The sequence below is a fragment of the Festucalex cinctus genome, chromosome 21 (genome assembly GCF_051991245.1).
Source record: "Festucalex cinctus isolate MCC-2025b chromosome 21, RoL_Fcin_1.0, whole genome shotgun sequence".
NCBI classification, from domain to species: Eukaryota; Metazoa; Chordata; class Actinopteri; order Syngnathiformes; family Syngnathidae; genus Festucalex; species Festucalex cinctus.
Genome location: NC_135431.1, coordinates 5,628,705 through 5,656,409, shown reverse-complemented (window position 1 = coordinate 5,656,409; position 27,705 = coordinate 5,628,705). Strand labels below are relative to the sequence as shown.

The following is a 27,705-nucleotide window of genomic DNA, read 5'->3' as shown; positions in this document are numbered from 1 at the left end:
ATCAACGCTAAACAATTTCTCTGGCTGTAAAAACAAACAAACAAAACAAAACTGGAGGAAAATGATAATTTTGTCCTTGTTTATTAGTTGTAAAATCCAATGTGACATCTTACCCTATATAGTGTGACAACTTACCCATTGGTGGGGCAACATGTCACATGTTCACTCCCTCTATTTGATGGCTTATAACTAGTGTTGTTCCGATACAGTTTTTTTGGTCCCCGATACCCAGTTTTGCAGTATCGGCCGATACCGATGCCATACCGATACCGTTTTTTTCCCTCAACATGAAAAAGCTGCCCTGCCATTGGTTCAGAGCATTCAAGGGCCAATAGGATATCTTAGATCGGCATGCAGTGAACATGTCAGATATGTCGTGCACGAGCAAGACACAAGATGCTGAATCCAAAATCCTATATTAGTGTTGGAATTAATGGTATCGGCATGTTACATGTGTGTACTCACCGATACCGATAACACTGTTTTAATGCAGTATCAGCACCAGTATAGGTATCGGAACAACACTACTTATAACTCTGCAATGACACAAAATATGAAAATGACATGAATACAAACATCTTTGGTCTTTCATCTGGTGTACATTGTGTTTATATATAATGTATTGATTCGAAGAAATATATAAAAGTATAAAAAGTGATACAACTAGTCCCGGTCTCCCTACCTGGCATAGCAGACGCGCAGCACTGATAATTTGGCTGAGTGGAGCACTTGTATAGCGGGGATCAAAATTCCACCATTCCTCTCGCGGGACTTTCCCCCAGGCTTTTGAATCATCGCGAAGTTTCGTGTTGTTTTGTATTTTTTTTTGGTGGCAGCCGGCAGACGCTAGCAAACCCAAATGGAGGCAAGTCCAAGAAAGGTGGAGACTCCTGCTCAACTTCCTGCACAATACTCTTGAAGCACCGCCAGGAGAGAAGGGAGGCTGCTTGCTTGGGCAAGGGCGAATGGATATACGGTTCTCATTTCCCCACTACTTACAACCACATTGTAGTTGTTAACTGTTTATACGCCCTTCTACCTGGCTTTGTAGCGCGCTAGTTAGCCGAATAAGAGATTGGCAACGTTTGATAGCAAAGGCGGCGCGAAGGACAGGAATGGGTGAGTTTTCCATGATGTGGCGCTTGTGTTTGTCATGTGTGTTTAAAATGTCAAACGGTTCTTTTCGCCACAACGTACACGAAGTAAAGCCCCGTAAAGCATTTCAACCTAACGTCGGTGTCTTAAGTCATGCCGTGAGCGTTTGACGAACGGTGGTTAAAAGTAAGCAATCCACTTAGGTTAGCTTAGCCTTAGAGACGAGCAAGCTAGCAAAGTCAAGCGAAATAAACGCCTCCTCCTCGCCTGTGCATTTCTCGCTATGTTGACGTAAACAATTTTAAACTGCTGTCGCCTAATGCAGTCAAACCACCGAACAACAATACTGTACATAGTTGTTGTTTTTTTCCCCACGTCTAAATAATGTCAATTTGGCTGTGCATGTGATTCGAACTAACTTAACAGTCAGGCAACTTAAGTTAATTTAGTTGATCCAGGTTTAAATTGACTTATTTTTATATATATTTTTTGTCTTTTAAATTAGCAGCACAAAGTTGCTATGTTTCCACACACTCTTAATATCAAAAGGTGTATTTTGGTGTGACTATTTACATGTGGGCAAAGAGCTCTGCTTGTCAAAATGATTTATTGAGTCATTTGGTGAGTAAATAGCATAAAGGTTCACATGGAAGTTTGATTATGATGTTAAAGGTAGGAGTGTGATCAATATTCTTCCTCGAGAGTTGTTATATGTCTGATCACGTCATAACATTCAATTACAATTATTTTTCTTAAAAAATTCAGACTGTTGCTATTTATCCTGATGTTTTATTGATGTCCATGTTGTCTCAGTTTATTAGATTGATTGGTGACATGTATGGCTTGCGCTGCGCCTCACTTGGCCATTTATCTTGAAGGTAGTCCACAGTGAATTATGCAACCTTCCTACCGCATCTCTTGAGGAGGGCTATGTGTGTTTCAAAGATGTGCATGTGGTTGTGTGCAGTTCAGTAACTTTGCTATGCTGCAAAACAGGTTCTAAACCTGACATGGTTGGCAAAGGGTGTTTAGAAGAGATTCGTGCGTGTGTTCTTGTATAACTGGTATAAAAATAATGCAGTGTAGCATAATGGCTAAGGCAGTAGTTTTAAAAATAGATTTAAAAGGTACTGCTCAGGAACACATTTTTTAATGTATTGTAACATGTATAACAAAGGCAGTACTTTAACGATAGGCTTAAAAGGTACTGCACAAGGGCACAGAATAAACAAATACAATCTGACTGGGAGTTCTTGATTGCAATTTTCTTTTCAAGTAACAGATAGAATATGATGGAGATTCTATTTACATTTGAAACAACCCACATGCAAACCACTATATGCTGCCATGAAAACCCAAGTGAGAACATCGGGCAACAACAACACGGAAGTAAACACATATTACATCATGTATAGTGTTAAATTTGTCCCCCATTGGTTCAAATGTAGTTTTGAGTGTCCACTGGTGTGTTGTTTGTGTAGACATACGTCTGTATATGGCACTGATATTCGTATTTTGTGGGAACCAGTCTTGCGATGACAGTTTTAGTTGATTGGTCATTATCTACATATGGTCATTTGAATCAGAAGATATGCAGTTACATTTATGGTTCCCATCCAGACTGAAAACAGAAGCTTCAAAAGCACATTTTAGGTTAGGAATTTTTTATTCACTCTTTTACTGCCACTTGTTATTTTAAAAAAAAACAACAACCACCAATGCCAGTGGATTTCAAGCATTTTAACTCATTTTTCGAAGCAAACGGAATATTGTGTTCTTTTACATCAACAACATGGGTACCACATGAAAGATCACATTCCATTTTTTCATTAGAAAAAAAAAAGTAAAAAAAAGTATGTTTCTACTTTATTCCGTTCTTTCGTAATCACCATTTGAAAATAGGTCATTTGAGTGACACTGAGCGAAAATGGAAAAGAAAAGTTACATTTTCTCCACAACAGTGACTTTGATACTAATATTTTTTGTTTAGTGACGCTCCGTCAAATTAGGTTTAATGTTACAAAGGCTTTGCTCATTCACGTCACCCTTGAAAACGTTCTATTTCATCAGATTGCGTCATGTTTCATTGTAATTCGCAGCTCTAGTTAGGGCCCGAGCAGCTACCGCTACCATATGCTGGCTGTAGTTAGTGGGTGTTTTTGATTTCACAACTCATTGACCCGGCTGCGCTGCACTTGGATGTTGCACTGACCACTGATATATTAAAAAAAAAGAAAAAAGTAGTTGACGTCACTTAACCTTTATGGCGGTCGGTATACATCGTGATTTTACTAACCGTTATTAAACGTTTTTGGCGGTCAAAGAGTTAAAACGACATTCCTAACACAACTGGCTTGGCATACATTATTACAGTGTCTTCAGTTGGTTTGAAGGGCCTGTGTGAAATGTGGAAAGTGGTGACAATGTTGTGTGACAACAGACCTTTTTTTTTTCCAGTTGGAGGAAGCACACCGTTTGAAAATTGTTTTGGAGCTCGGTCATTTCTAGCCCACTCTCTAGTTTTTCCCAGCTCGATACTATACTTCTCACCGAGGTATGCTTTTCCGCAGTTGGCAAATGACTGAGGGTATTTCAGCTCTGTTTGAACATGTTCATGGTCTGTATGTGACTGTAGTGTTCTCTCTTTCTGTCTCTCTCGCGCTCTCTCTTTTCTCTCGTTCCGTCTTTCACTTTTCTCTAAGCTATGGATAATAGCAGATGTTAGATAAAGTTGCTTTGTTGCAGTTAGAGAGTCATCTTTAGGTTTGCTAAGTTTGAGCTATGAGGTTTGTGAAATGTCCACATCCTGACTGACTGTAATGTGTGAAAACTTCCGGCTTTCATACAGAAGAGCAGCTGTGTATGTTTCGGTGTCTTGCTTGGGCGATCTCCTCGCACATCACGTTGCACATCAGAAACATCTCTCTAAGCAGGGGCCAATGCAATTGTTAGATTCCATGTTAATCATTGAAGTGTTTGAGTGGGAAGGATAGGGAGCACAGCGATTGACTCACTTGTGCGGCCCTGAACATTTCCCCGGCGCGTTTCCTTCCTCCTGCCTTGAAAAATGACTCATTCACGTTAAGTACGCATTGACAAAAAGTTATTTGATTAAACAAAAAGCATGGGTGTCAAACATATGGCCCATGGGCCGGATCAGGCCCGCAAAGGGGTTTAATACGAGATGATTTTGTAAAGTATGAAAAAAATAATAATAAAAAATAAAAATTGTAATGGCAGACTAAATAATCAGCCGTCCACAATCAAAACATAAACATTTGTAATTTCACAAGCAGTCCTCAGATGAGCAATGCAACTTGTACGGGGAATCGTCCTGGATGTCGTCATTTTACTCACAACTTAAAGTTACGGTTTGTTTAATTATTATTATTATTATTATTTTAATCATAGACCGACATAAACGTGTTAAATACGTCACAAATTCACTTCCCGGTAACATAGATAGCTATGACAAGGATTAGCGTCCTTATAACATCATTAACTCATTTGCTCCCAAAAACGTATAAATACGTTCTATTTTAAATACTACCATGCTCCCAAAGGCATATTTATATATTTGTTTGTTTTTTTATGCTAGACCATATAGGAGGCTTTGATGCGGCCTCTGAATTGAAGTGAATGCTTCAAGCAATGGTCGTTATTACAAAAACGGCCATCAGGTGGCAGCAGAGTATAAGAGATCAACCTGGGCCACGCAGTGTATTCTGGGAACAATATATATGCAAAACTGGTAGATTTAACACGTCCGGAACTTATACAGGCAAAATGTTGCTGAGTTCCATTTATGTCGGTGTTATTTTTTAGAACTATATGATCACAGTTGAGGTCTGTAATTTAGGGCTGGCCCACAAATAGCGAAAATTTGCGCATAAATGACGGCAATTCTTTTTTAAGTCCCGTTATCCCGTTATTTTCCCGATGTGGCCCACTTGGTAATATATTTTCCTCCATGTGGCCCCTGAGCTAATATGAGTTTGACGCCCCTGTCCTAAGGGGACGCGGAAAGGGGGGAAAAAAAAAAGTTTCACATCTCAAACGATATTACTATGGATACAGGGAAAATTACGCCTTTCTTAAACAAAAAGCAAAATATCAATCCAAAAGCAAGAGGAAAGTGCCGTTTTTTAAAATGATCACTTGCTGACAGTCAACATTAAAAAAGTCGTCAAATAAAAAAATTAAAAAAATAAATTCACATTGTACTGCAACTGTGCTTTAATGATAACTATTTCATGCTACAATAGAAGCAATTGTTTTGAAATGTGTGTGACGTATGTGGTTGGTTGTGAAAGGAGGTATGTGGTTGGTTGGCCTGGCCTGACACAAGTTGACAAGTGCACATGACTGATATCGTCCTAACTTTCTATATAAATATCTTGCATGTTCATTTCTTGATGACAATATGATAATGATATATCACCCAGCCCTTCCGCATATCCTGGTCAGAGTTGCAGAGGTGCTTCCGAACAGGTCCATTGAACTAGCAAGCCCATGGTAAAGAAAATAATATTCAAATTCAAAGCTGATTGATTGATTGATTGATTGATTTTACAAGAGTCTTAATATTTAAACTTGTCTGGGACTCCTGCCAAGATTAATGAACAACATAATCCTCTCACTTTTCCCAGCCACCAGGGGGTAAACATAGAATTAAAGCCTTGTGTCATCTGACCTTGAATAGTTACAGACGCTATTATTAGTATGCTCTTTTCATTGTCTAATGCAATAGCCTGCAACGCCACAGTCACCTTGCTGCGACATGTCTACTGTAAGTGTTCTGATTCATTTTGTCTTTGTTCAATGTATTTTGAAAGGCATTTCCTCTTTAAGGACCAAACCAAGAAAACCCTTACCACTGGTATTTCAAAAGCTAAAACACTTTGTGGGCTTGGAGGCCAACCATGGTTGTCTTTGTAATCACGACTACTACTACATCATATTGCATTGATACTACACAAGACAAGTATGCCTTCATTGAGTAAGGCTTTGGTTTAAATTTTTCTTCCAAACCATCATGCACAGACATCTTATGTACCGTACTTGCTTATTTGCACCTGGACACCAAGTGTGATTTGCCTTGTATCTCAAAAGTGGGTAAAAAAAACAATATAATAAAATGAATTTCTTTGCATATTTCACAATGATAAAATGTCAGCGTATACTGGTGTGAGTTGAAATGTGATTGGCATTCTCAGGCAGGGTATGTGCAGTCACTCATCTGTGTGATTGTAGACGATCGCTTTGCTGCTCTTCCCGTTGGGAATAGGACTAGGGGTATCCTTGGTTTTATTTGGTATGATTCTGTCTGTCAGTTTGGTATCCTTTGTCTGTCTGTTTCCTAAAGATGGCTGTGCCTCCTCCTTCTGTACATTGCTAATCTGAAATGATTGTCCACTGATTGGGCTCAATCATTGAGCAGTTGAGATACTCGATAACCGCGTGTTAGCGCCATATTACTTTTTTTGTTAGCTACAAAATTAAGCAGGTAAAAAGAAATACACGACTGCACCATAACGGGGAGCCCGTCTGGCTCAGCTGCAGCCAAGGAGCCCAGAGTGAATTAGAGCAGGCAACAGGGCAGACAGCCCACTGCCGCAAGTTTTGCAGGACAGCCAATCGACCGCTCCATCATACGTTTTGCAGAGCATAATTTGCGAAAGTGTTGTCTTTCATGTTCACCTTATAGTATGTCTAGATGGCCTACGCCTTTAGAATTTGTGTTTTTCCTTGATAAACTATTAATCTTAAATTTGCCTTCTGTAAATCTGCGGATACTAATTGTGAGTGAACACTAATTTATCTATGTTGCACTGACTGCAAATACTGTTTTATACTTCCTCTTGACATGACTCTTCATTTTGTAAAAAGTTTGTGGAAAGTTTATTGTCATTGCAAGCGGCGGGTGAAGTATAATGATGGTAAAGATGATGGCGATGACTGATGATTATGATGACAACAAATCAAGGAAGAGTAGTTGCACATACACACGTTCACATCAGAAACAATTCTTTTACTGCCACACGTTATAAAAAAAAAAAAAAAACTTTGATATGACAAAGGCTTTGAGCATTCGCAAAAAGAGATACAATGATTCCATATGCTGGCCATAGCTAGTGTTTTTGATTCCACAACCCATTGACCGGGCAGCGCTTCACTTAGACGTTGCGCTGAGAAAAAAAATTAAATAAAATAAAAAACTTAGTTGACGTCATTTAACGTTTATGGCAGCATACGTTGTGATTTTACTAATCGTTATTAAACGTTTTTGGCGGTCAAAGAGTTAAACCCCTGTAGATACTCAGCCCAGTTTATCACTGGCTAATTTTGTATTGCTTGTATATACCCTAAACTATCATGCACTTCATGAGTGCCAAGCATAGTATCCAGAACGGAAGTGTTTATATTGTATATGTATGAGTACTGTATTTTCACGACCATAAGGCGCACCGTATTAAAAGGCGCAATCTCACTTTACCTCAACCTTGCCTCTCTGCATTCTCTCCCCTTCTCTTTTCCTCTCTATGACCTGCGGTGTCCGGAGCAGAGGTTGTGGTGGAGTTTGACTACGAAGCGCTCCATGAGGATGAGCTGACGTTGCGAAAGGGAGATCTCATAAAGAACGTGTGCTGCATACAAGAGGATGGCTGGATGGAGGGCGATCTGAACGGGAGGAGAGGACTCTTTCCCGACAACTTTGTTAAGGTGGGAGACTGGAGTAGATAGATGCATTATGCACAATTGTTGACCTTATGTTTGAATTTGGGTTTGACTGAATGATTTAAAAGTATATTCTGCTGTGCTAGCAAAAACATAGTAATTGTCCACAACGGCATATTACAGTTTCATTACTATCAAATAAAAAAAATAAAATAAAAAAAAAGACAGTCTGTCAGAAGTACTGAGTCAGGAATGACTCGTCAACCTGATTACAACACAAAGAAAAATTTAAATGACCTCTTAAGGGTTCCTCATAAAATAACCTTGCAAATAGATCTTGTGGATTTTATTTATTATTTTGTTTATTGAATTGAGCCGACATCTACAAGTCTGAAGCTTAGTCCTATATTGTCTTAGTGTTGCCTTGACATCTAGTGGACAGGGTGTATTTAGTTCAAAGTTCACGTACCAACAATGCGTAATGTCTACCATTGACTTAGGTGGGGACATTTTATAACTTTATCACCAGAGTAACCGAGTCACCTGACTTTCTGATTTCCTCTCAGTTAGTGCACCATAACCTGTGTCGTCTCCTCGGCATGTTCCAGTCTCTGGAGTGTCTTCTGCTTTTCTCTAGTCTGTCAATCCTTGATAGTAAAAGAGGTAATCTGCTAAGAAGACTAGGTCTGTCACCGCGCTTGGATAGATAATCCGCTAAGAAGAACTACCTACCGGTTCTTGAACTTTTGCGAGGCTACCAGCATCCGTGAGGTTGTTCTTCACCCCCCTGCTCCCCTTTTAATTGGTATTACTGCTGAACGACATGAGACTTGACTTGGGATGAAATGGTAAGAGACTACATTTTGCTCTGCCAAGATCAAGATTAGTTGACATGTATCTTGTTCAAATATTCTCAGATAATGTGACCATGGTTCTCTAGCCTGGATCATGCTCATGGTCTTACCGTGTCACTGAGGACGGATGTGCTATACAGCAATCAAACATACACACGTGTGCACGCTCATACACACACACCATCAAACTTGAATTCCTATTTAATGGAAGTGCAAAGTCAGCGTGTGTGAACCAGGAAGCGGATGGTAAACCCAGTCATTGTTTAGCTAAATAGAATGTTTCTGCACTGACACTGTGGTTTGTCACAGCTTCGATTTGCGATGGAATTGATCTGACCAGTATGGTTCACGAACAGCCAGAAATTGCGTCCTCCGGTACTCACATTCATTGTCGTTTCTAGTTTAAGCAAACATTGACTCTTCCTTCCTAAACCATGACAAAGCATGACTAGATTCACTGTAGTGCCAATTGTCTGTCAGTGCATGTGTTTCCACTGCAATGCTGTTGCACAACTCAAGTTTAAATCATTTCCTTTTATTGTTGGTATTCATATTGTTGAGACATTAGCTGAACTTAAGAAAAGCTTTGACATCAATCGTCATCGCTGGTTCATCGTTATTGTCATTGTCGTGTCGCTAGGTTGGATGTGTTCCCCCGCTTTCGTCTGGAAACGGTTTCGGCATCTTTTGCGTCCAGGTATTTGAGGATCGATTATTAATCCCTGCTCATCAACCTCAAATCCAAAGTACTTCCATACACAACTTTTTGGCGTTTTTCTTCTAAACTAATCGAGGGGAAGCTGCCGTTGCAGTTGACGACGCAGATGTGCGGGCTACTTCCAAGTTGCGCGCTTGACTGTTCTTCCTTGTCGCAGCGGCACGGTAGTCACATGATGTCATTAGACATTGCGTGGGTTTCCAGATAACCTCATTTACACCCCCAAAACAACACAAACGACGCGGCCGGATCTGCCGCCTCGGTACCAACGGTACTTTGGGTGTTGTAGAAAAGGCAGTACCGTCACATTTTAAGAATCTTGGCATCGACTTGGTACCGAAGTATCGGTTCTCGTGACAACCCTAATGATGTCACAGACAAAGATAAAAGGTTACTGAACCGACATATTTACAATAAATATTCAAGTCAATCATTTATATAGCAGCAAATCATAGCCAAAGTTAACTTCCAGTAGGTCATGAACCATGCTACTCATACATTATATCGTTATATAAAAAAAAACAATCCCTCCATGAGCAATTAGTTGCTGAACAAAGTAAGAAAATAACCTGTAAAGAAGAAACCTCAAGCAAAACCCACACCCATCTGCCTCGGTCAGTTGCGTTTAGGTGGAAAGACAGACAGCGGGACAAGAGGATAGGTCGAGAGTAAAACAGGATAGAGGGGCTGCGCAACCGGAGGAGTGAAGAAAGAACAATGGGCCATCAACAGCTGTATCAACAGCAATAACTAGTACTATATTAAGGTTCCATGATGGCAGCAACGATACTGGTACTGATAGTGTCTGAAGTGTTTTTCATCTTCAATGATAAACTGTTCAAACTGTTTTAGCTGCAGTCATGACAAGTTTTTTTTTTTTTCGTGGGGTCATTGGTGGTGCAATTTTATAAACCTGATGTCTATTTTGGTTTTGTTTTATCGTAAAGGTGCATTGTACTGTTTAAAATATGGTTGAAGAATTTTCTACATCATGCCCTGACCTTTTAACTGTGACTGTGCCTATCAGCTTGTATCTTCCCTTCCCTTCGGGGCGAACACGTCACAGTTTCTTGAGTGGTAGAGGACTCCAGCTGAGACTCTAAGGAACCTTTTTTTTTTTTTTTTTCCGAACATGTATAGTAAGAATTTAAGCAAAATTCTTATTTGTTTTGGGGAAACCAAGATACAACTGCAACAGAACAAAAGTTATAATTTGTCATGTCAACATATATGAAGTAACTAGCCAAATGCAATGTTCATCCATTTTTAAACAGTTTTGCACTTAATATTCATGTTCTGTACATTCTGTTCTCAAAGGAAATAAAACAGGAGGCCAAGGAAGTGAGACATGAACCCAAAGAGGAATCTGCTCAGCCTCTGAAGAGAGAAAAGTCCATCGGGAATGTTGCCAACTTAGTTCAGAGGATGAGCACCATCGGTATCCCAACTGGTGGTTTCCAGCCACGACCATCAGCACCCACAAAGAGTAAGAAATTCCTTAATTTAAAAAGAATATTTACTTATTTTGTAAATTACAAATATTTTCCATGTCCTTGCAAAGTCACTGAAAAATAAAATGCTCCCTTGAATTGTGTAATGATGATACTACAGAAAATTCTAGTGCACCTCTTTTGATTTCATACATTCTGATTGTTTTATACTTCTTTTTTTGTGTTTTTGACAATTACAAAGGGAGAGATTAGTAATTTAAGCAGGAAGGGGAAATCATTTGTGATTTTAAAAAAAAATGGATCAGGTTGGTGCAGGTTTCACACACCCATGTTGTACCACTTGCATAGCTTTGTCCTGGATCGTTAACTCATTCGTGACTTCTGCAAATGGCAAATATGGATTGTAAGTTGGCAGGGTTGACAGTGATTTAAACTACAGTCACCTTTTGTAAGCTGTTTTCTTCATTGTGCTTGATCAATAGCCTCCCGCTGAAACATCCCATATGTAATTGTTTTCACCATTTTCTTAATTATGCTTCCACTTCCTACATTTTACACTTTTTTTTTTTTTTTTTTTTTTTGCTTGCATTCTCATATCAGCACCCCCCCCCCCTCTTTTTTGTTTTTTTTTCCTTGCATGTATGAACATGTAAAAAAGCATACAACTAAAGTTACATAGCCGGTTTGTTTACTACCTCCCTACCTTCTTTCCGCAGAGGTGAAGAAAAGACAGTGCAAAGTGTTGTTTGAGTATCAGCCACAGAACGAAGATGAGCTGGAGCTAAAATCTGGAGATATTGTTGACATCACTGAAGAGGTATTTAGAATTTTATACGTTATTTCTAAGATGCAAGCGGATTATGTCAAATGTACTCTTATCGTCTGCTTTATTCGATAATGCTGAAAGAAAACAAAGGAACAAAACTGTTTTGTTTGTCTGTTGAATGTTTGAACTGTGTTTGTCATGTAATAGGTTATAAAAGATGTTTACTAACCTTTTTAGTGTTATGGCAAAACAACGTAGACTACAAGTGAGCGCGAGAGAGCATATGGAGTGTTGCCATAAAATTACTGCGTTATGTTTTCACTTAATGAAAAACAGGTTTCTTACCGTTTGTAATTTGACTATTGAGCACTTGATAAGCTAAAAATGTATACAAAGTATTAGTTTATTGAGAAACGTACGAACCAGCCAGTTGTTGTCAGCATTAGTCCTAATTTGGATCTGTGTTTGCAGGTTGAAGAGGGTTGGTGGAGTGGCACCGTCAACGGCAAGTCAGGACTCTTCCCTTCCAACTTTGTCAAAGAACTGGATATCACGAAAGAGGACGGAGACTCAAATGAAACTACACCAGATGAGTCTGGTATGAATCAAAGAGCGACTGAATTTTGAAAGTTTCTGGTGTTCCTCTTTTAAATCCAATGATACATTTGACATTTTTTTGCCAAGTGTCGAGCAGACGATGGAAGCACAGTTTGGTCACAATCTCCTGTCAGCTATTTTAAATTGGAGAAACATACGAAGCATTACAGTATGTAACAAAACTTGTCTGGCATCTCATGATTCTTCAAGTTGGACACGTTTTATGGAGAATTGTGTACAGTCTGTATCTTTTTGTCACCGTTCTTATGGCAAGTTAGGGTGTATGGTAGCCGTTTCATCATATTCAATCATGACATATCGTGGCATACAAGATACAACACTATGCATCATCATGCTACAGTTTCACATGCCACTCATGGTTTGGAAAGGTGTATTTAGCCGAGCCTGGCAGGGGACCTTCATTCCAGTCCGATGCGGACAAGCAAGCTCCAAAGCTTCCCGGCGTCCGCGTTTCATGTGTAGAATGTGAAAAACATGCCAGGCCTTGATCAGAACATGATGGGTCAAGAGGGAACGTTCTGGAATCCTTGTTAGACCATAGGGCACCCTTGAGCCTCCGGAGCTTAGCAGCTCTTACCTCTCATGGTCTGTAATGGATTCCATGGTCAACCGTGAGAAAACTTAATTTGCAATACCACGGGGAGAAAAATGGCCAGAATCCCATGGCGCACTGTGGAAGACAACGAGACTGCTCTGGGAACATAACATAAACCGAGCATATTAAGCAGAATGACAGTTGGGACTCAAGAAATGGAGGCTGCAGCTGACTACTGTAGATGGTGCAGCAAAAGTATTTATTTATTTATTTTTGCTGCTTTATGTTTGGTGGCTTGTTGGCAATGATCATCAATATTTTTTCTTTGCATCTATTCTAAACTGTGGCAAAAAGGGCAAAACAAATATTCTCATTAATTAAAATGATTATCTGCAGTATAACGAGTAGATGAAGCCGGAAGCTGTTGTTCTGGACTTGTTGATTACATTTCCCGTTTTCCCTTATTACGTCTCCTCCACAGATGGACATGGTATAGAAAACACCGCTACCCCATCATCGCCTCAATCTGCTTCCGGCAATGGAGCTATTGTCCAGCCCAAAAAAATCCAACGTATTGGTTTTGGCGACATTTTCAAAGAAGGGTCAGTAAAGTCAAAGGTCCGAATTCCCAATCTGGATACAGAAGAAAAAAAGGAAAATGTGAGTTTGATCACACTCCTGAATATTCCTTTTTTCTTTGGGACATAATAAGAAATGCGCGCGCACACACACACACACACACACACACACAAAACAGTGACCGCAGAATAATTCCACGAGGCCACATTTTTGTAAAGTCATGCCAAGTTTTTGGACAGTGACACAACACAAAGTAGATTTCTAAAAGTATAAAATGTCTGCAGTCAAGGAGTTAAGTGCTGTTGTACATTATTATACTGACGAACGACAATACTCACAAGATTTGCTGTTTATATTCTTGGTTTGAGTTGTTCTGAAACTCTGCTCCCTTTTTTCTCTTTCCCTCTCACTCTGTCCTTTCTCTCTCTTTCCGTTTCCCGCTCGCTCTCAATCTCTCTCACCCTCTTCACAACAGCCATTACAATATCTTTCAACCACTAACTCAGCTTATGTCGTTCTCTGCTTCTCACAACACTGCTCCTATAACCCCCAGTCAAACCAGCACTTATCACTTAGTCTCAAACTTGTCTTTTTTTTTTTTTTACTTAAGTTTGATATTTCCATTTGGCTTTGACTAGCCCACGCTTCACATATTACTGCTCACCTGGCTTTCCACTCATTGTACTCAGTAATATTATTGGCAGTTGCAATTGAAGGTTTCCTTTCTGTGAGATGAAAAAGGAAACTTTACATCAGTTGTCAACTTTGCCTGGTTTTGCATTAGTCCATCCATACATTTTCTACAACACTTATTCCCGCTCGGGTCATTAAGATGGTTAGGTACACCCTGGACTGATTACGACTCATATTTGGACTGACGCCGACAGATTATTCCTCCGACAATCTTTCGATGATAAGGCCAACTTATATATTGCAAGCTACTCAAAATAACAAGAATGAAAGTGACTTTTTTTTTTTTTTTATTAGTCATATTAACTGCTCAAACTATATCAATTTATCATCATTTATATTCCCCCAATCCCAAAGAAATTAAGACGATACGTTAGATTAGCAATATATATTTCTGTATAAACCCAGTTGAGTGTCTTCCATTTTGTTACTCCAATTCTGTTTCTTGCCTTTTCCTTAACAAACTTCAACTGACAACTTTATAATTAACAACCTTTCACGAAAACATGAATTCCCTTTCTTTGAGTTGTGTTGTATTAGCTTTTCCATATGAGACCCCTTGTCCATTTATGTCATATAAACCATTTCCATCTTTCACGTTTTGTTTGCTCCATTTTTAGCCAATCCCTTCATTACCATCAGTTGCAAAGCCTGGATTTCCCAACATGACAGAATTGCAAAAGGGTGACGGAGACAACAATGCTAAAGGTAAAATACATCGCAGCCTTTTGTACATTTACATCTAAATGCTTTTGCATCCTGTACTTCCTCTTCTAAATATCCATCATCTCTATCTCTAAAGCTAAAGACTTCTGTAAGGTCACCTTCGCTTTCGAAGCTACAAATGAGGATGAATTGACTTTGCATGAGAACGGCATCATCTCGATCATAAGCAAGGTAAGATGTGGCCAGCTGGCTGATTGCTCAAGAATCCAATTTTCATGACGTTGTGATTAAAACAGATGCTTGTGTGTGTCAATAATATGTCACAGTTGTCAAAAAGAGGAGTCAATTTGATTCATTGGTCTTTTTTTCATTTTTCAACTTCCTCACTCCAAGGAGATGAGAAGAATGTTAAGTTTTCTCATGCGTACTCTAACCCAAACAACAAATCTTGAAAGTGCTTTGGATCATCTCCACTGCTCCACTGAACATTTTGTAGCCATTGCTAAGATTTACTGTGGAACGGTGCTGCCACCAAGTGGACTTTGAGCTTATTCGACAAAGATACAAATTATTTGTAGCTGGTTTGTACAATTCCAATTTCGTTCATAATTATTCTCACCATTTTTGGTCAATTCTGTGCTAAAATGACAGACTTTAAAATGTTTTTATTATTATTATTATTATTATTTTTAATTTTTTTTATTTTATTTTATTTTTTTAGCTCCATGTCTAAAATTATTCATACCCTTTCTCAACACATGCATCTAATGTTACTTGGAATTCTTTAAATCTGGGATGTACATAGCTTTTTTCAAAATGTTTCATTTATTTTAATCCCTCAGTTGTAAATACAATAACTGTAAGTAATGTTTTTCAAATCAAATACATTTATAGATTTTGGTGATGAGTTCATTTTACTGTATCATCTGAAGGGACAATAGTTTATAAATTAGTGCACTCCTGGCTACTTATACTATTCATTATGTTTATGCGTTTGCCTTCTTAACTGGACTGTACAAATAGATTAAAACACATTAAAACACAAGACATTTATTTGGTTTGTCAATGCTTGTAGATTTCTGTCCTTTCTCCGCCAACGTGAGCGTTCTGACATTTCCATCCACTCTGCCGGTTTTTGTGACAGGACACAGGAGAGCCTGGGTGGTGGCGAGGGGAGGTCGGCGGCAAAGAAGGCGTCTTTCCTGACAACTTTGTCGTCATGCTTTCTGAGACAGAAAAAGAGGTGAGGTCACACAGTGTTAGTTTCATGAAATTTGCTTATTACAGTCAAGATATTTAAGGCTTCTTAAAAACATTACGTGTTACTTTTTGGTATAATGTTACTATTTTGCAGCACTGAACTGAGTATTAAGCGTTTGACATTGTCTGGCTTTACCTGTATATCATAAGTCAATTCTTAATGTAAGGATTTAATGCAACATGCAAAAAAAAAAAAAAAGTGTTGTGCAGTAAAATATATATAAAAAAAAAAATAAAAAATCATTGCTCTATCTCTTTCAGGACTTTTTATCTAGAGGGTCTCGCAAGTCCTCACTGAAGCACGACTCTGAAGAGGTAGGATTTCAGCCATGTCGTTCATAGAAATGTGCTTTTTGAAGGAATGCAAATGGAAACATTCGGGAGTGACTCAAATTGTGAGAAGGAATGTCCAGGTTGTTTGCAAGGTCATTCTTGTAACTTTGTAATTATATTTCTAAATAAATAACTGTATTTGTGAAATAGTCATCATGATATTGTTGAAGAATTCTCATTATTCAGGCATTTATTTATTTCCCGTAGTTTGTTAGCTTTGTTATGTGTGTGAAACTATCCGTTGTGTGAAATTTGTGTTGCATGTTGACATCATGAAGCCATGACTGCGACTTGTGTGTGACACAGTGATATCCCCCAGCTAGTTACGTTAAATCTGCTAAGTCTAAGTAAAACATCCCCTAACATCTCACCATGGTACATGAACTTGCTCCTCTGATATTTTTGTTTCCTAATGGCGATGAACCGATGGAGGCGAAACAAAATGATGTCTGCTATTAAGTGGTGAATCTCGGTGTTGCTGCAACTTAAAATTGGGCCACATGCGGCCTGCAGGCTGCCACTGTAAATTAAAGCATCTTATTACAGTGTCCTTGTTTAGACCAAATTAAATTCAATGGTCCTGTTTACTGTACTTGTTTCTGTATTTATGATCACTTATGTCTCTTATTGAGTAACTGTACACTTGACAGATTCTGGCCTACTTTTCACTGCTTCTTTTTCTTTCAGAAACCAAAAAAGCCACCTCCACCGTCCAAACACATAGGTAAGAACCTCACACATGGAAGTAGTTGGACCAGACCGACCCGTGAATAGCGAAAATCTGCAAATGATTGACGCCCATTCAATTGTTTTAAACCCCAAACATTCTTGAATAATAACTGTTTTCCATGGGGTTGCCCCCACCCCCCCAAAAAAGTGCCCCTACCTGTTCGAGCAGTCTTGGGTGTTGTCATAATTGGTAGTGTGATTTATTTTTATTCTCCTTTCTGTTCATTCTTACATTTAACTGAACGTGTTGAGGTTGGTTGTCTTAAAGGTACACTGCAGAGATTTTTCTACATCATACATGCTCCACCGGTGCCAAGATGTCTCAAAGAGCCCAGGGGGTGGGAAGGGGTCAAACAAACAAACAAAACATGTTTATTCGGCACTGAGCTTGCCACAGAGGCTGTAGTTACACTTTTTGGCCAGAGGTGTTAGCCGAAAGTAAACATGTGACAAACTCTGCAATCCACTTTTAAACTAAAAATAGGACAAATAGTTTTTTTTTCTTCTTTACACAGGAAGTTGACATTAGTGATCTTGTCTTTCTTCCTTGGTTTTTGCACATACCTGTACAGTAGTAAACCACTAGTGCATGCAGCTACTGTATTTCTTCACAGTACAGTGTTTTTTTTGTTTTTGTTTTTTTCGTCTCTCACTGTATAGCGCAAACATGATTCATCTCTGTTTATATGTTGTGAGACTGTGAGGTTATATTTATGGCCAAGAGGCCACATCCTTTTATGTGACATGTAAAAAGCAACCTTCCATGATTCTAGCTAAAATCTGGACCAGAATTTGTCACATTATTAAAATATATATATCACAAAAATGGTGATGTTTTTTGACTTCTTTTTTCAAAACATCAATTTGTTGTGTATTTGTAATACAATGATGAGGTACTGAATAATTCACATTCAAAAAGGCCATCTGAGGGAAATCGTGCCAACAATGGGGCCTGTGACAAAAATAATTTTGACACCCCTGATGTTTACTTTAATTTGCATCTCATGATGAATTGACCAGGTAACCTTCTGAAATTCTTTCTTCATGATCCTTCAACAGCTCTCAAGCCAGAGGTTCCGAGCGCTGACAAGAAGCCTCATGCCATCAGGCCAGAGGACAAAGGTACAAATCCCGTCATTCTCATTATCTGCAGCAACTTGGGGGGCAGTTAAGGAGAGAGTTTGTTGTATCTGTTCAATCAAATTCCCCGTTTCTGGAAACCTAATTGCTATTATGGCATAGTCTGTAGCTATGGAAATAATGAATGGTGACTAAATGATGTGTGTGTGCATCTTGAACTGTGTTGAATGCCATCAACATCTTTTTAATTGGTTGGAGACAATTATCAGTCCTGTGACTAAAAATAACCATTGAGTCAAAACAGTACAGCAGCATAATGGAATATGGATGTAACGATAAGGGCAATATCGTGATATTAAAACTGCCGCAATGTCGTCGTCGTCATGTTGACAATATTTAAAGGGAACACGTGTTAAAAAAAAGTCAGGTTGATTTCCATTTGTGCAGTTCTAGCACCCTCTGGTGGCTAGTTTATTAGTGCAATTTCATTTTCATTAGGGATGTTTTGGCCTTCTGTGTTTAAAATCTGTGCTAATTGTCAGATGAAGGGGGACGTAATATTTATGTTTACAATTTTGGTGTGTTTTTTTTTGGGGGGGGGGGGGTAGTGGAACACATTACAGCATTTATATACAGTTGAGCAGGGTAAAATGATTGGAGATATGAGTGTTTTGAGTTACGAGCACAATCGTGGAATGAATCAATCTTCAATTGGTGTATGCATGAAATTTTGAAATCTCAATTTCTTTCTGATGAAATTTACATAAAACATTAAATTGTTCCATGCCAAACTTCATCTGACTCTTTTGTTCTTCACATTCTTCCGGTGAGTTTCTCCATTATTAAGGACACGTCCAATTCTCTTTGCGCCGTTTCAGTGGACAAGCCGATGCCAGATCCAAAACCATCCAAGCCTGCGGCACCACTCCCACCCAAAAAGCCAGTCCCGCTTCCAAGCAAAGCCAAACCAGGAAACCTCCCACCAAAGCGGCCAGACAAGCCTCTTACTCCATCATCAAATTTGAAGTGTGTCTCATGTGGGGTGTTTCTTTTTTTTCTCTCTCTCTCTCTCGGGATCTGAACCTATGATGGCATGATGTCTTGTGCTATTTTATAACCTTTTTTTAATAGTGAAATTGTTTCTTTTTTGCAGACATAATGGGGAAGTGCATACATCTCGTCCAAAGCCTGACTTGGATCTATTACTTCCACCAAAACCCAAAACACCCTCAGCGGACACAGCAGAGAAATCCTTTGAATCATGTATGTATGACTTTGATTTTGATTTTTCTCTCCAACAACTCGTTGCCATTGTTACATTTTGGTCCGCAGCGGGATTCGAACCCATGACCTATAAGTTTTTTTTTTGTTTTTTTTTTTATGCAAACAAATTGTTTTTTCCTACCCGATATGGCTTTCACAAGGTGCAGTTCTAGCACCCTCTGGTGGCTAGTTTTTTAGTGCAATTTAATTTTCGTTAGGGATGTTTTGGACTTCTATGTTTAAAATCTATGCTAATTGTCAGATGAAGGGGAACGGAATATGCCTGTGAAGCAAGTCAATATGTGGAGGAACTCAATGTGTGCGTGCATTAACAACATAACATAATAATAATAATAATAACATAATAAAACATAATGATAACATAACATTGATGTTATGTACAAAAGCACAATATTGTTCTCTTTTCTAGTATGAGCTCATATTTTTGACAGTATTGTGACCTTTTTTAAATATCGCCAACATCCCCACAATGTCGTGATAATTATCATATCGTGAGCTTCATATTGTGATATCGCATCGTGACGTTTGGATGTCGTTACATCACTTAAGTGACACCTTTTTTTTCTTTTCTTTTTTTTAACAGCTTTGTTGTTACATGTTAATCACAAATGGAATCATTTTTGTTCATTTACCAATGTTAAATTGTCAAATTTAAAATGGCATTATATAATATCTTGTCTTCAATCGGCCCCCTCTCTATTTAATTATTGGGAAAACAACCTGCCGTTGAGTCAGTGGGCACGCCTGCTGTTCCGCAAAGTTCACCGGTGGTGACAGATAGTGGTAACAAGCTGCTAAAAGTTCTCTCGGCTCAGCAAGAGCTCGTCTGACAAGGTGTCATGATACAAGAAGATGCAATCTTTTCTTCAATCGCAGACCCGGTTTTCTAACGAGAGCAGTGCAATGCAGGTGCAAAGTCCCGTTATGCAGCAGTCACCCAAGTTGCACACGCGAATGAGTCATTTCCTTTGTTCTTGTTTGTTGCATGTAACGACTCAACTTGGGCAAAATGTCATGATTTTGTTCATGGATTAATTTGTAGAGTTAAATATGTTCAAATGTCCGGACATCATGCATTTTCGTGCGAAAAATTCTTTATCTTGACCAAGAGTTAATTTCCAAAAAACGGGAGGTGAGGGAGGAGAGAAGGAGATGCTAGTTTTACATGAGAAATTGAGCTGTGTGTCAACATGAAGATGCCATATTTTCGGAAAATGGTGGAGGTAGACAATGAAAAGTAGTGGGCCCAGGATGGAGCCTTGGGGCACACCTGACGTAATTGGGTGGGACTTAAGGACTTTTTTTCTACTTAATTTATATTCCACAAACAGAATATTGATCCAAATACTGACGAGTGGGGTCACATAGAACATATTATTGTAAATAATTTTGGACTGTTCCTTTTACATTATTTTCTCTGTAGTTTTCCTCTGATGTTGTTCACTTATGTTGTACTTTCTCAACAGCTCTAATTAGTTTTGATGACGTTTCGTCGAGCTCCGAAAAGCTGTCTCATCCCACCGCCAACAGACCAAAGATTACTGGTCGCAGGTTGCCAGCCCAATTTGGTGGAGGGCAATCGGTGAGCACCAATACCTTGTATTTATATTAAGCGCATTGATGTTCAGTTTTGCCCACATGTGGTGAAACACATATTTAATGGTAACCATCGTTCATGCTGAGGACCACCACTGGAGATTTGTGGGCTCTTTTAGTTTTGCAGCTATATCTAGAAAAATTCTGTCAAATTTGTTGAATTATATCAAATTTATTTTGTATTATTATTAATATTAGTAGTATTGTTATTGCTGTTATTAAATCATAACAAAACCTCCCTTGCAGCCCAACAAGGACGTTGTCGTGGAGAAATCCTTCAAGCTGGATGAGGAGGATGGCAGCAGAATAAAGCCTCGAGAACCCAGAAAGGTAAATTTGATTACTTTTGAAACTACTTTTTATGGTGTATTATTTTCTGTTTGTGTTTCCCCCCTTTTGGTTCGTCAAACTTTTTCAACTTTTTTCCATACGACCCTCATAAATATCCTTTCGTTCATATCTCAATTAGCTAGGAAAATGCTGTGCTTTCCTGTCAGAAACCAATTTAATCAGTGAAATGAGGACGTTTCGTAACTGCAATGAAATCACTGTCCATGATCACCGGTTGACAATTATTTCTTGGTATTGAGGTTAACCCCTAATTTGCCACGGGGCAATTTGTCACTGCTTGTTAGGGATGCATGTCTGGTGACAGGAGATGCTCCCTGAAGGTGAATAGTCCAGTACCAGCAACAGCTGGAGTCTTTCCATCTTTGGCTATTGGCGGCTGTCATGTCGGTTCCAGTCAGCTTTTGCTGTAAAATTTTGACAAGGCAAGGTTTACTAGTTTTCGGTATACCTTATCTAGCAGAAATGAAATTTATGGGTGACTGCTGGTGAGCTGTCCATAATGTACTGATTTATGTTTTTACTATTAAAAAAATATATATCGTGATTTCAATGATGTAGCCAAACGTGGCAGTGTGCCTGCTTAACATTAAATGTTTTGTAGTTGTACCAAAATAAAAACAGCTACTTTTATGTTTACATGGAATTTTGTCAATGGAAATGGCCAACACGCTTTTCTATCTTCAAGAGGTTTAATATTCCATTGTCAAAGATCTCAAGCCATTTTCAACATTTTAGATTGGTCAAAAATGTGTTCAAATAACACACAAAAGTGCAAAGTGACCAATAGGTATAGATTTGTGAGAAATATAACATTTGTCTTATATAGGAGGGTTTGGCTCGACACCACCGGTATGTGCATATATACAATTTCCGTTATTTTATGCATTATACTATAGTATTTTTTTGTATTAATTGCATTGTGACAAGAGACTTACAGTTGGAGGACCACCTGCTACAAACCTTATCCACATTTTATTAATTGACTATGATGCAATTCACTAAAAGAATCCTCTCCTCACCCTCTCTTTTTATTTGGTTTTCACGCCCCTAGTTCCATGGGTGTTCCAACCCTAAAAATGCAAATGCACGGCATAGCTGGAACACAGTGTACTTTTTTTTGTCTATGTGTGTGTGCATGTGAGTGGAAATTTGCTGAGTACAAGTTTGCAATCACTTCTTAACGGAAAACAAGTGGACTTAGGTTAGATGCGCTTGTTCTTGTGCTCATGATAAGCTGTCCTACGTTCAGCATTTTTTTTTTCTTTTTTTTTTAACTAGCAATGATGCTTTTTGTATCCTTATACATATCGTGCACTTTAATTTTGGTCTCTCTCTTCCCCACCACCACCTCCCCAGCCTTCCACGCACAACCTGTCCCCTTCGCCGTCACTCCATAAAGCCAGCGTCGAGGCCAAACACAGCCCAGCGGCCACAAACTCCAGCTCAGACAGCAGTTTTCACGGACGAGAGGATCCCAAATCCCAAATGGAAGAACTTCGAAGTCAGATGAAGGATCTCCTGCTGTCGGTGGAGCTGTTCAAGGCCCAGCAAATGTAAGTATGAATTCACCTTTTAAGCTGGACGTTGTTGGCTTCCTTGTTAAATCCGCAAACGACATGTTTTGGTGCACTCATTTGCTCTTTTCTGTTTGTGCGTATTTCTAGGAAAGAAATAACAGAGCTTCGTGGAGAGCTGGATGAGGAGAGGCAAAAGCGCGTAGCCCTGCAGGTAGTATTGATTGTGTGAATATTTATTTTTTGAAGGAATATCACTCCCAGAACGCAATCATAATTTTACATCAAATACATCAAATAGGATTTTCCTCTCACTACTAGCATTAGTAATGTTTCAAAAACGAATAGTGCTGTCACTATCAAATATTTTTGGAATCGATTCATCTATCGATTATTCATTCAATTATTCGACTAATCAGTTTTAATTTAATTTTGCATTATAGTGTATTACAAAAGCATTTTTCCTCCAATTATTAACCAGTGATTGATGGTTATTTTCTACTTCGTGTAGTTTTAGTTTAGTTTTAGTTTCGGTATTAGTTTTAATTTTTTGAAAAATGTGTATTGTGCGCAATATTTAAAAAACACCAGAGGTGGTGGTTCAGGGTGGTTCTGTTAGTTTTTATTACTTCTAGTTCTTTAATAAATGCCTAGTTTTAGTTTTAGTTTTAATTTTAGTTGCAGTATTAGTTTTTTTTTTTGTGTATTACTTGTGCGCAATGTTTAAAAAAAAAACACACCATGCGGTGGTGATTCAGGGTGGTTCTGTTAGTTTTTATTACTTCTAGTTCTTTAATAAATGCCTAGTTTTAGTTTTAGTTTTAATTTTAGTTGCAGTATTAGTTGTTTTTTTGTGTATTACTTGTGCGCAATGTTTAAATACAAAAAAAACACCATGCGGTGGTGATTCAGGGTGGTTCTGTTAGTTTTTATTACTTTTAGTTCTTTAATAAAGTTTGTAAAATTATAACATGCCATGTAATTATTTTTAAATTTAGCAAGTTACGTTTAAGACAAAATAGTATTGTTGTTGAATGGTATTACTTATCTCATGTTCTCTTCCGCAGTGCGTTATAAATCTCCATTTGAAATTAGCATGTTATGTTTCTTCCTTTGCTCTTTTCACAGCAGATTACTTCCACCCCACAGTGGGGCCGAAGAAAAGAGAATAACCTTACTCTGAGTGACTTGCATTCTGTGTCCCCCCCCCCAGATGGAGCTCGATAAGCTAAAGATGGCCGTCCACTCCACGTGAAGCCGAGCTCAGCGCATCGGAGCATCAAGGTCCAGCTGCTCGCCTGGCGACCAACCGGAGAGCCGCTTTCGGAGGAAGTGGACGACAAACCAGCAGACAGTTGAGGGTGCGATTGTTTTCACATCTACAAATTTAAACTTCCCGTATTTGTAAGATTCACAATTTTTTTTGCACATATATTGTTTTGTTTTCAAGCTTGATGTAATTAAATTACAGATGTATATGATTTTTTTTTTTTGCCAACACACAAAAAAAACGAGGCCTTACTTCATACTACTGCGCATGTCTTCGTCTGCCATTTTCTTCCATTCCCACCTTGCGCTCATCAAAGAGGGTCGCTCTCAGTACTACTGACTATATACAAAGCAGGGGATCCTTTTTTCTAATTTCCATGCTTTTTTTTTTTTTTAAGCACAACTTTTAAAACTTTTCTTTTTATTTCCACTACCTTGCAATTCATTTCCCTGTCCTCTTCACAAGGCGCCTGCTGTAGCTGTAATTGAATCATTCCTTGCAGCGTCCCGGAGGAAACTCGTCTTTAAATGTGCTCTTTTTTTTTTTGTATGCGTTTTCTAGCATTCCTATCCAGGGAAACACTACTGTGCCTGTCATAAAAAGAAAAAAAAAAGTTCTAAGTGTTGTTATGGGAGCTTAACATGTGTCTGAAAATATTGCATCTCGATATTGTATATCTATATTTTTTCAACTATACTGACGGGCCTCTTCTATAGTTGTAAATTTCCACTTGAGACTGGGAATGTTCTCTGAAATTGCAAAAGTTTTTACTGGCTCGTGCCTAAGGATGTTTCGAAGAAAGCCAGTCTGGTTTCGATCATCTCTGCAGCTTGCTTACTTGTTCCGCTCGGGCCACCATCCATCAAATCCCAGGTGGCCATTTCTACCTCTTCCTCTTTTCCATCCCACCTTCGTCTTTTAAAGTGAACAAAATAACTCGTCTCACTGTTTTTTGTTGCGATATGTCAAAGCCTGTTCATTGCTTATCAGTTGTTTTGTTGTTGTTGCACAGGAGCTATTAGGACCACATTGAAAAACATGACGACAAAAAAAGTCATTCATCAATTTATGAGAATGAAGTTGAGCCAAAATGTAATGACTAAAGACATGCCATGAAATAAGCAAGTGTTAAAATGTTCCACAAACCGGTGTCATTGACGTACCAAAATGTCAACTAATTCATTGTATTTGGGAGACTTGAACTAAAGTTGAAATTATCCTCAACAGGGGGTGTCAACCCCCCAAAAATTGTTGACAATATGTTCTATGCGCCCCCACAAGTCTAAACACAGCATTCTGATTTATATTACATTTGTGGAATTTGAATGAAACAACAAAATGCAGCCGGGTTTTTTTCCATCCCAGGGGGCGGCCATTTTGCCACTTACTGTCAACTGATGATGACATCACAGTTGCTCAGCAACCAATCACCGCTCATGTGTTTTTTGAACATAAGCCGTGATTGGTTGTTGTGGCAAAATGGCCGCCTCCTGAGATGGCTAAAACAGATGGATTTTTCTGCTTCATTAAAATTCCACAAATGTAATATAAATTAGAATATGCTTAGACTAGCGGGGGCACATTTTTTGGGTTTACTTTCCCTTTAACAGCCAGACAGAGTATACCTTTATGATCGTAATTTATTTTCTTACACTTAAGACCCCACCCCCTAAATGTGAGTATTCTCATAATGTGAGATTTTTGTTTTCAGCATGGCCCTAATACTCCTTCGTATTTTGAGTTCACGTTCCAAGTAGTTTTGTGTTCGCAAACTGGAAACACAAGAAAGAACGAGCAATAACAAAAATCTAACTTTTGTTATAGGAAATTGCTTTCCTCGTTGAATGGATATTCTATGCCTGTTATACTATTTTGTTCAAGACAATCCTTCTTAAATGGCTTCAAATTTGCTCAGTTGAAATGGATGTTGGGAATTATTCCGATTTCGCTAACAAAATTGCTACAAAATAAACTTTGTACAGATCCCCAAGTTTTAATCCTCAACTGTGTCATGTTGTTCACACTCCTCCCTTTTAACTGTTTGCCAACGTGTCCTCCAAGTGCAGAACATTTTCTTTGGCTACAGCAACTGCTGAACATGTTAGCAAGCTGCCCGCTAGCAATATTAGCACCTAGCGTAAGCTAGAAGATGAGCCTCCCTGGGGGGGCGGGAATATTTGACCTCCTGCTTTTGTGTATCACACATGCAAGTTCTGATTCGTATCGTTGTAGTTCTTATCAGTCTCACCAGTGTCTTAAAGGAGTTGCTTCCAAATCATTTGCCAGCTTTCGTGGTTGTGTTGCCGATCACATTGCACACTTAAAAGGGCGTTAAAATGGTATTCGGTTCTATTTTCATGTGAATGCTTTGACAAAGCGTCTTGTCTGACCTTTTGTCGCTGTGCCTGACATGTCATACAACCTTTTCCCCCTTGTTTTAGCCTTTCGACGACACGGCTGCTCGATTTGATAATCACATTGTGGGGGAAAAAAAAGAGGGATCAGGGATAGCTGTTGATGTAATATAATATATGTACTGCGCTTTACTTTTTATGTACTGTACATTCCAGAGATTGACACCAAGAAACGAAGAAATCTGCACATTTACCGGTTGAATTTCTAAGTACGTAATTTTGTTTACATAAGTTGTATCCTTGCATGAGCAGAGATTGTTTCCAAAAAAAATAAATATCTTTTATTCACTGTCAAAAATGACATATTGCCTCTGTTTGTACTTCCTGTGAGACTTGTTTCATGCTTGAGTTCTTACAAAAAAATAAATAAATAAATAAAATGTTCCTGAACAACAAGGGGAAAACATGGCAAAAAAAAACAAAAAAACGGTAGCATGACTGGGGAAAAAAACAACGACTCGACACAGGCATAGGGGAGACAAGAGACTAAATACACACAAATTGACAAAACAAGACACAGCTGGGCAAGACGTGACAAAAGATGTTTTTATTGCGTGTCAATGCTCTAAATCTATTCCCATTGGCTTTTTTTTTTTTTTGGCTTGATTTTAACTCATGTAAATCACTTTGAGTTGCATTATTTGTATGAAAAGTGCAATGCAACTGAAATTTGATTGAAAGTAAGCAAGATAAGAATCTTTATTCGTCAAATAACACGCAATTAATGCCTCCTGTAAGGTCACGGATGACGACATATTGAATTCTCAAGTTGTTCATTTTCCAGAAGAACATTTGCAGGCCACGGCCTTCTCCAAAATATGAATAACTTCCATTGTGGTCATTCTTGGAAAACAATTTGCCATGACATCGCACTTTTCGTCATCTTTGTATCGAGTCCCATTTTACCCGGAAGCTCTCATCGGAATCATGTGCTTCGCTTAAGGGTTCATCTGTTCGTGTTTTTGCTCCGAGGAGAGCACAAACATACAACTGTTTTTGTTGTATCAACAAAGTGAAAGCTTTACACTCAAAATAAAATAATTGTACTTATATTTTATTTTTTATGGTTAGATTATATTTACTACTACTACTAATCATAATAATAATAATAATGTCCATACATCCATTTTCTGAACTGCCTGTTCCTCACAAGGGTCACAGGGGGTGCTGGAGCCTATCTCAGCTGGCTATGGGCAGCAGGCGGGGAACTCCCTGAACTGGTTG

At 38.6% G+C, this 27,705-nt stretch overlaps 1 protein-coding gene across 1 annotated transcript; it reads left to right on the top strand.

The window, feature by feature from the left end:
- The first annotated feature begins 803 nt into the window (after positions 1-803).
- On the top strand, positions 804-26,782 carry cd2ap (CD2-associated protein). Its single transcript, XM_077510457.1, has 19 exons — positions 804-1,119; positions 7,661-7,818; positions 10,663-10,831; positions 11,513-11,613; positions 12,034-12,160; positions 13,197-13,375; positions 14,605-14,692; positions 14,787-14,881; positions 15,795-15,893; positions 16,172-16,225; positions 16,931-16,967; positions 18,032-18,094; positions 18,931-19,078; positions 19,206-19,315; positions 20,803-20,918; positions 21,179-21,262; positions 22,640-22,836; positions 22,948-23,011; positions 24,011-26,782. Exons 1-19 carry the CDS (start codon positions 1,116-1,118, stop codon positions 24,050-24,052), a joined length of 1,935 nt encoding a protein of 644 aa, XP_077366583.1. The 5' UTR covers positions 804-1,115; the 3' UTR covers positions 24,053-26,782.
- Positions 26,783-27,705: the final 923 nt, after the last annotated feature.

Excerpts from the sequence above, each read along its gene's own strand:
- cd2ap (XM_077510457.1), top strand. Across the intron at positions 14,693-14,786 it reads CGGAGACAACAATGCTAAAG|CTAAAGACTTCTGTAAGGTC; the intron begins GTAAAATACATC and ends CTATCTCTAAAG. Across the intron at positions 19,079-19,205 it reads ACTCCATCATCAAATTTGAA|ACATAATGGGGAAGTGCATA; the intron begins GTGTGTCTCATG and ends TCTTTTTTGCAG.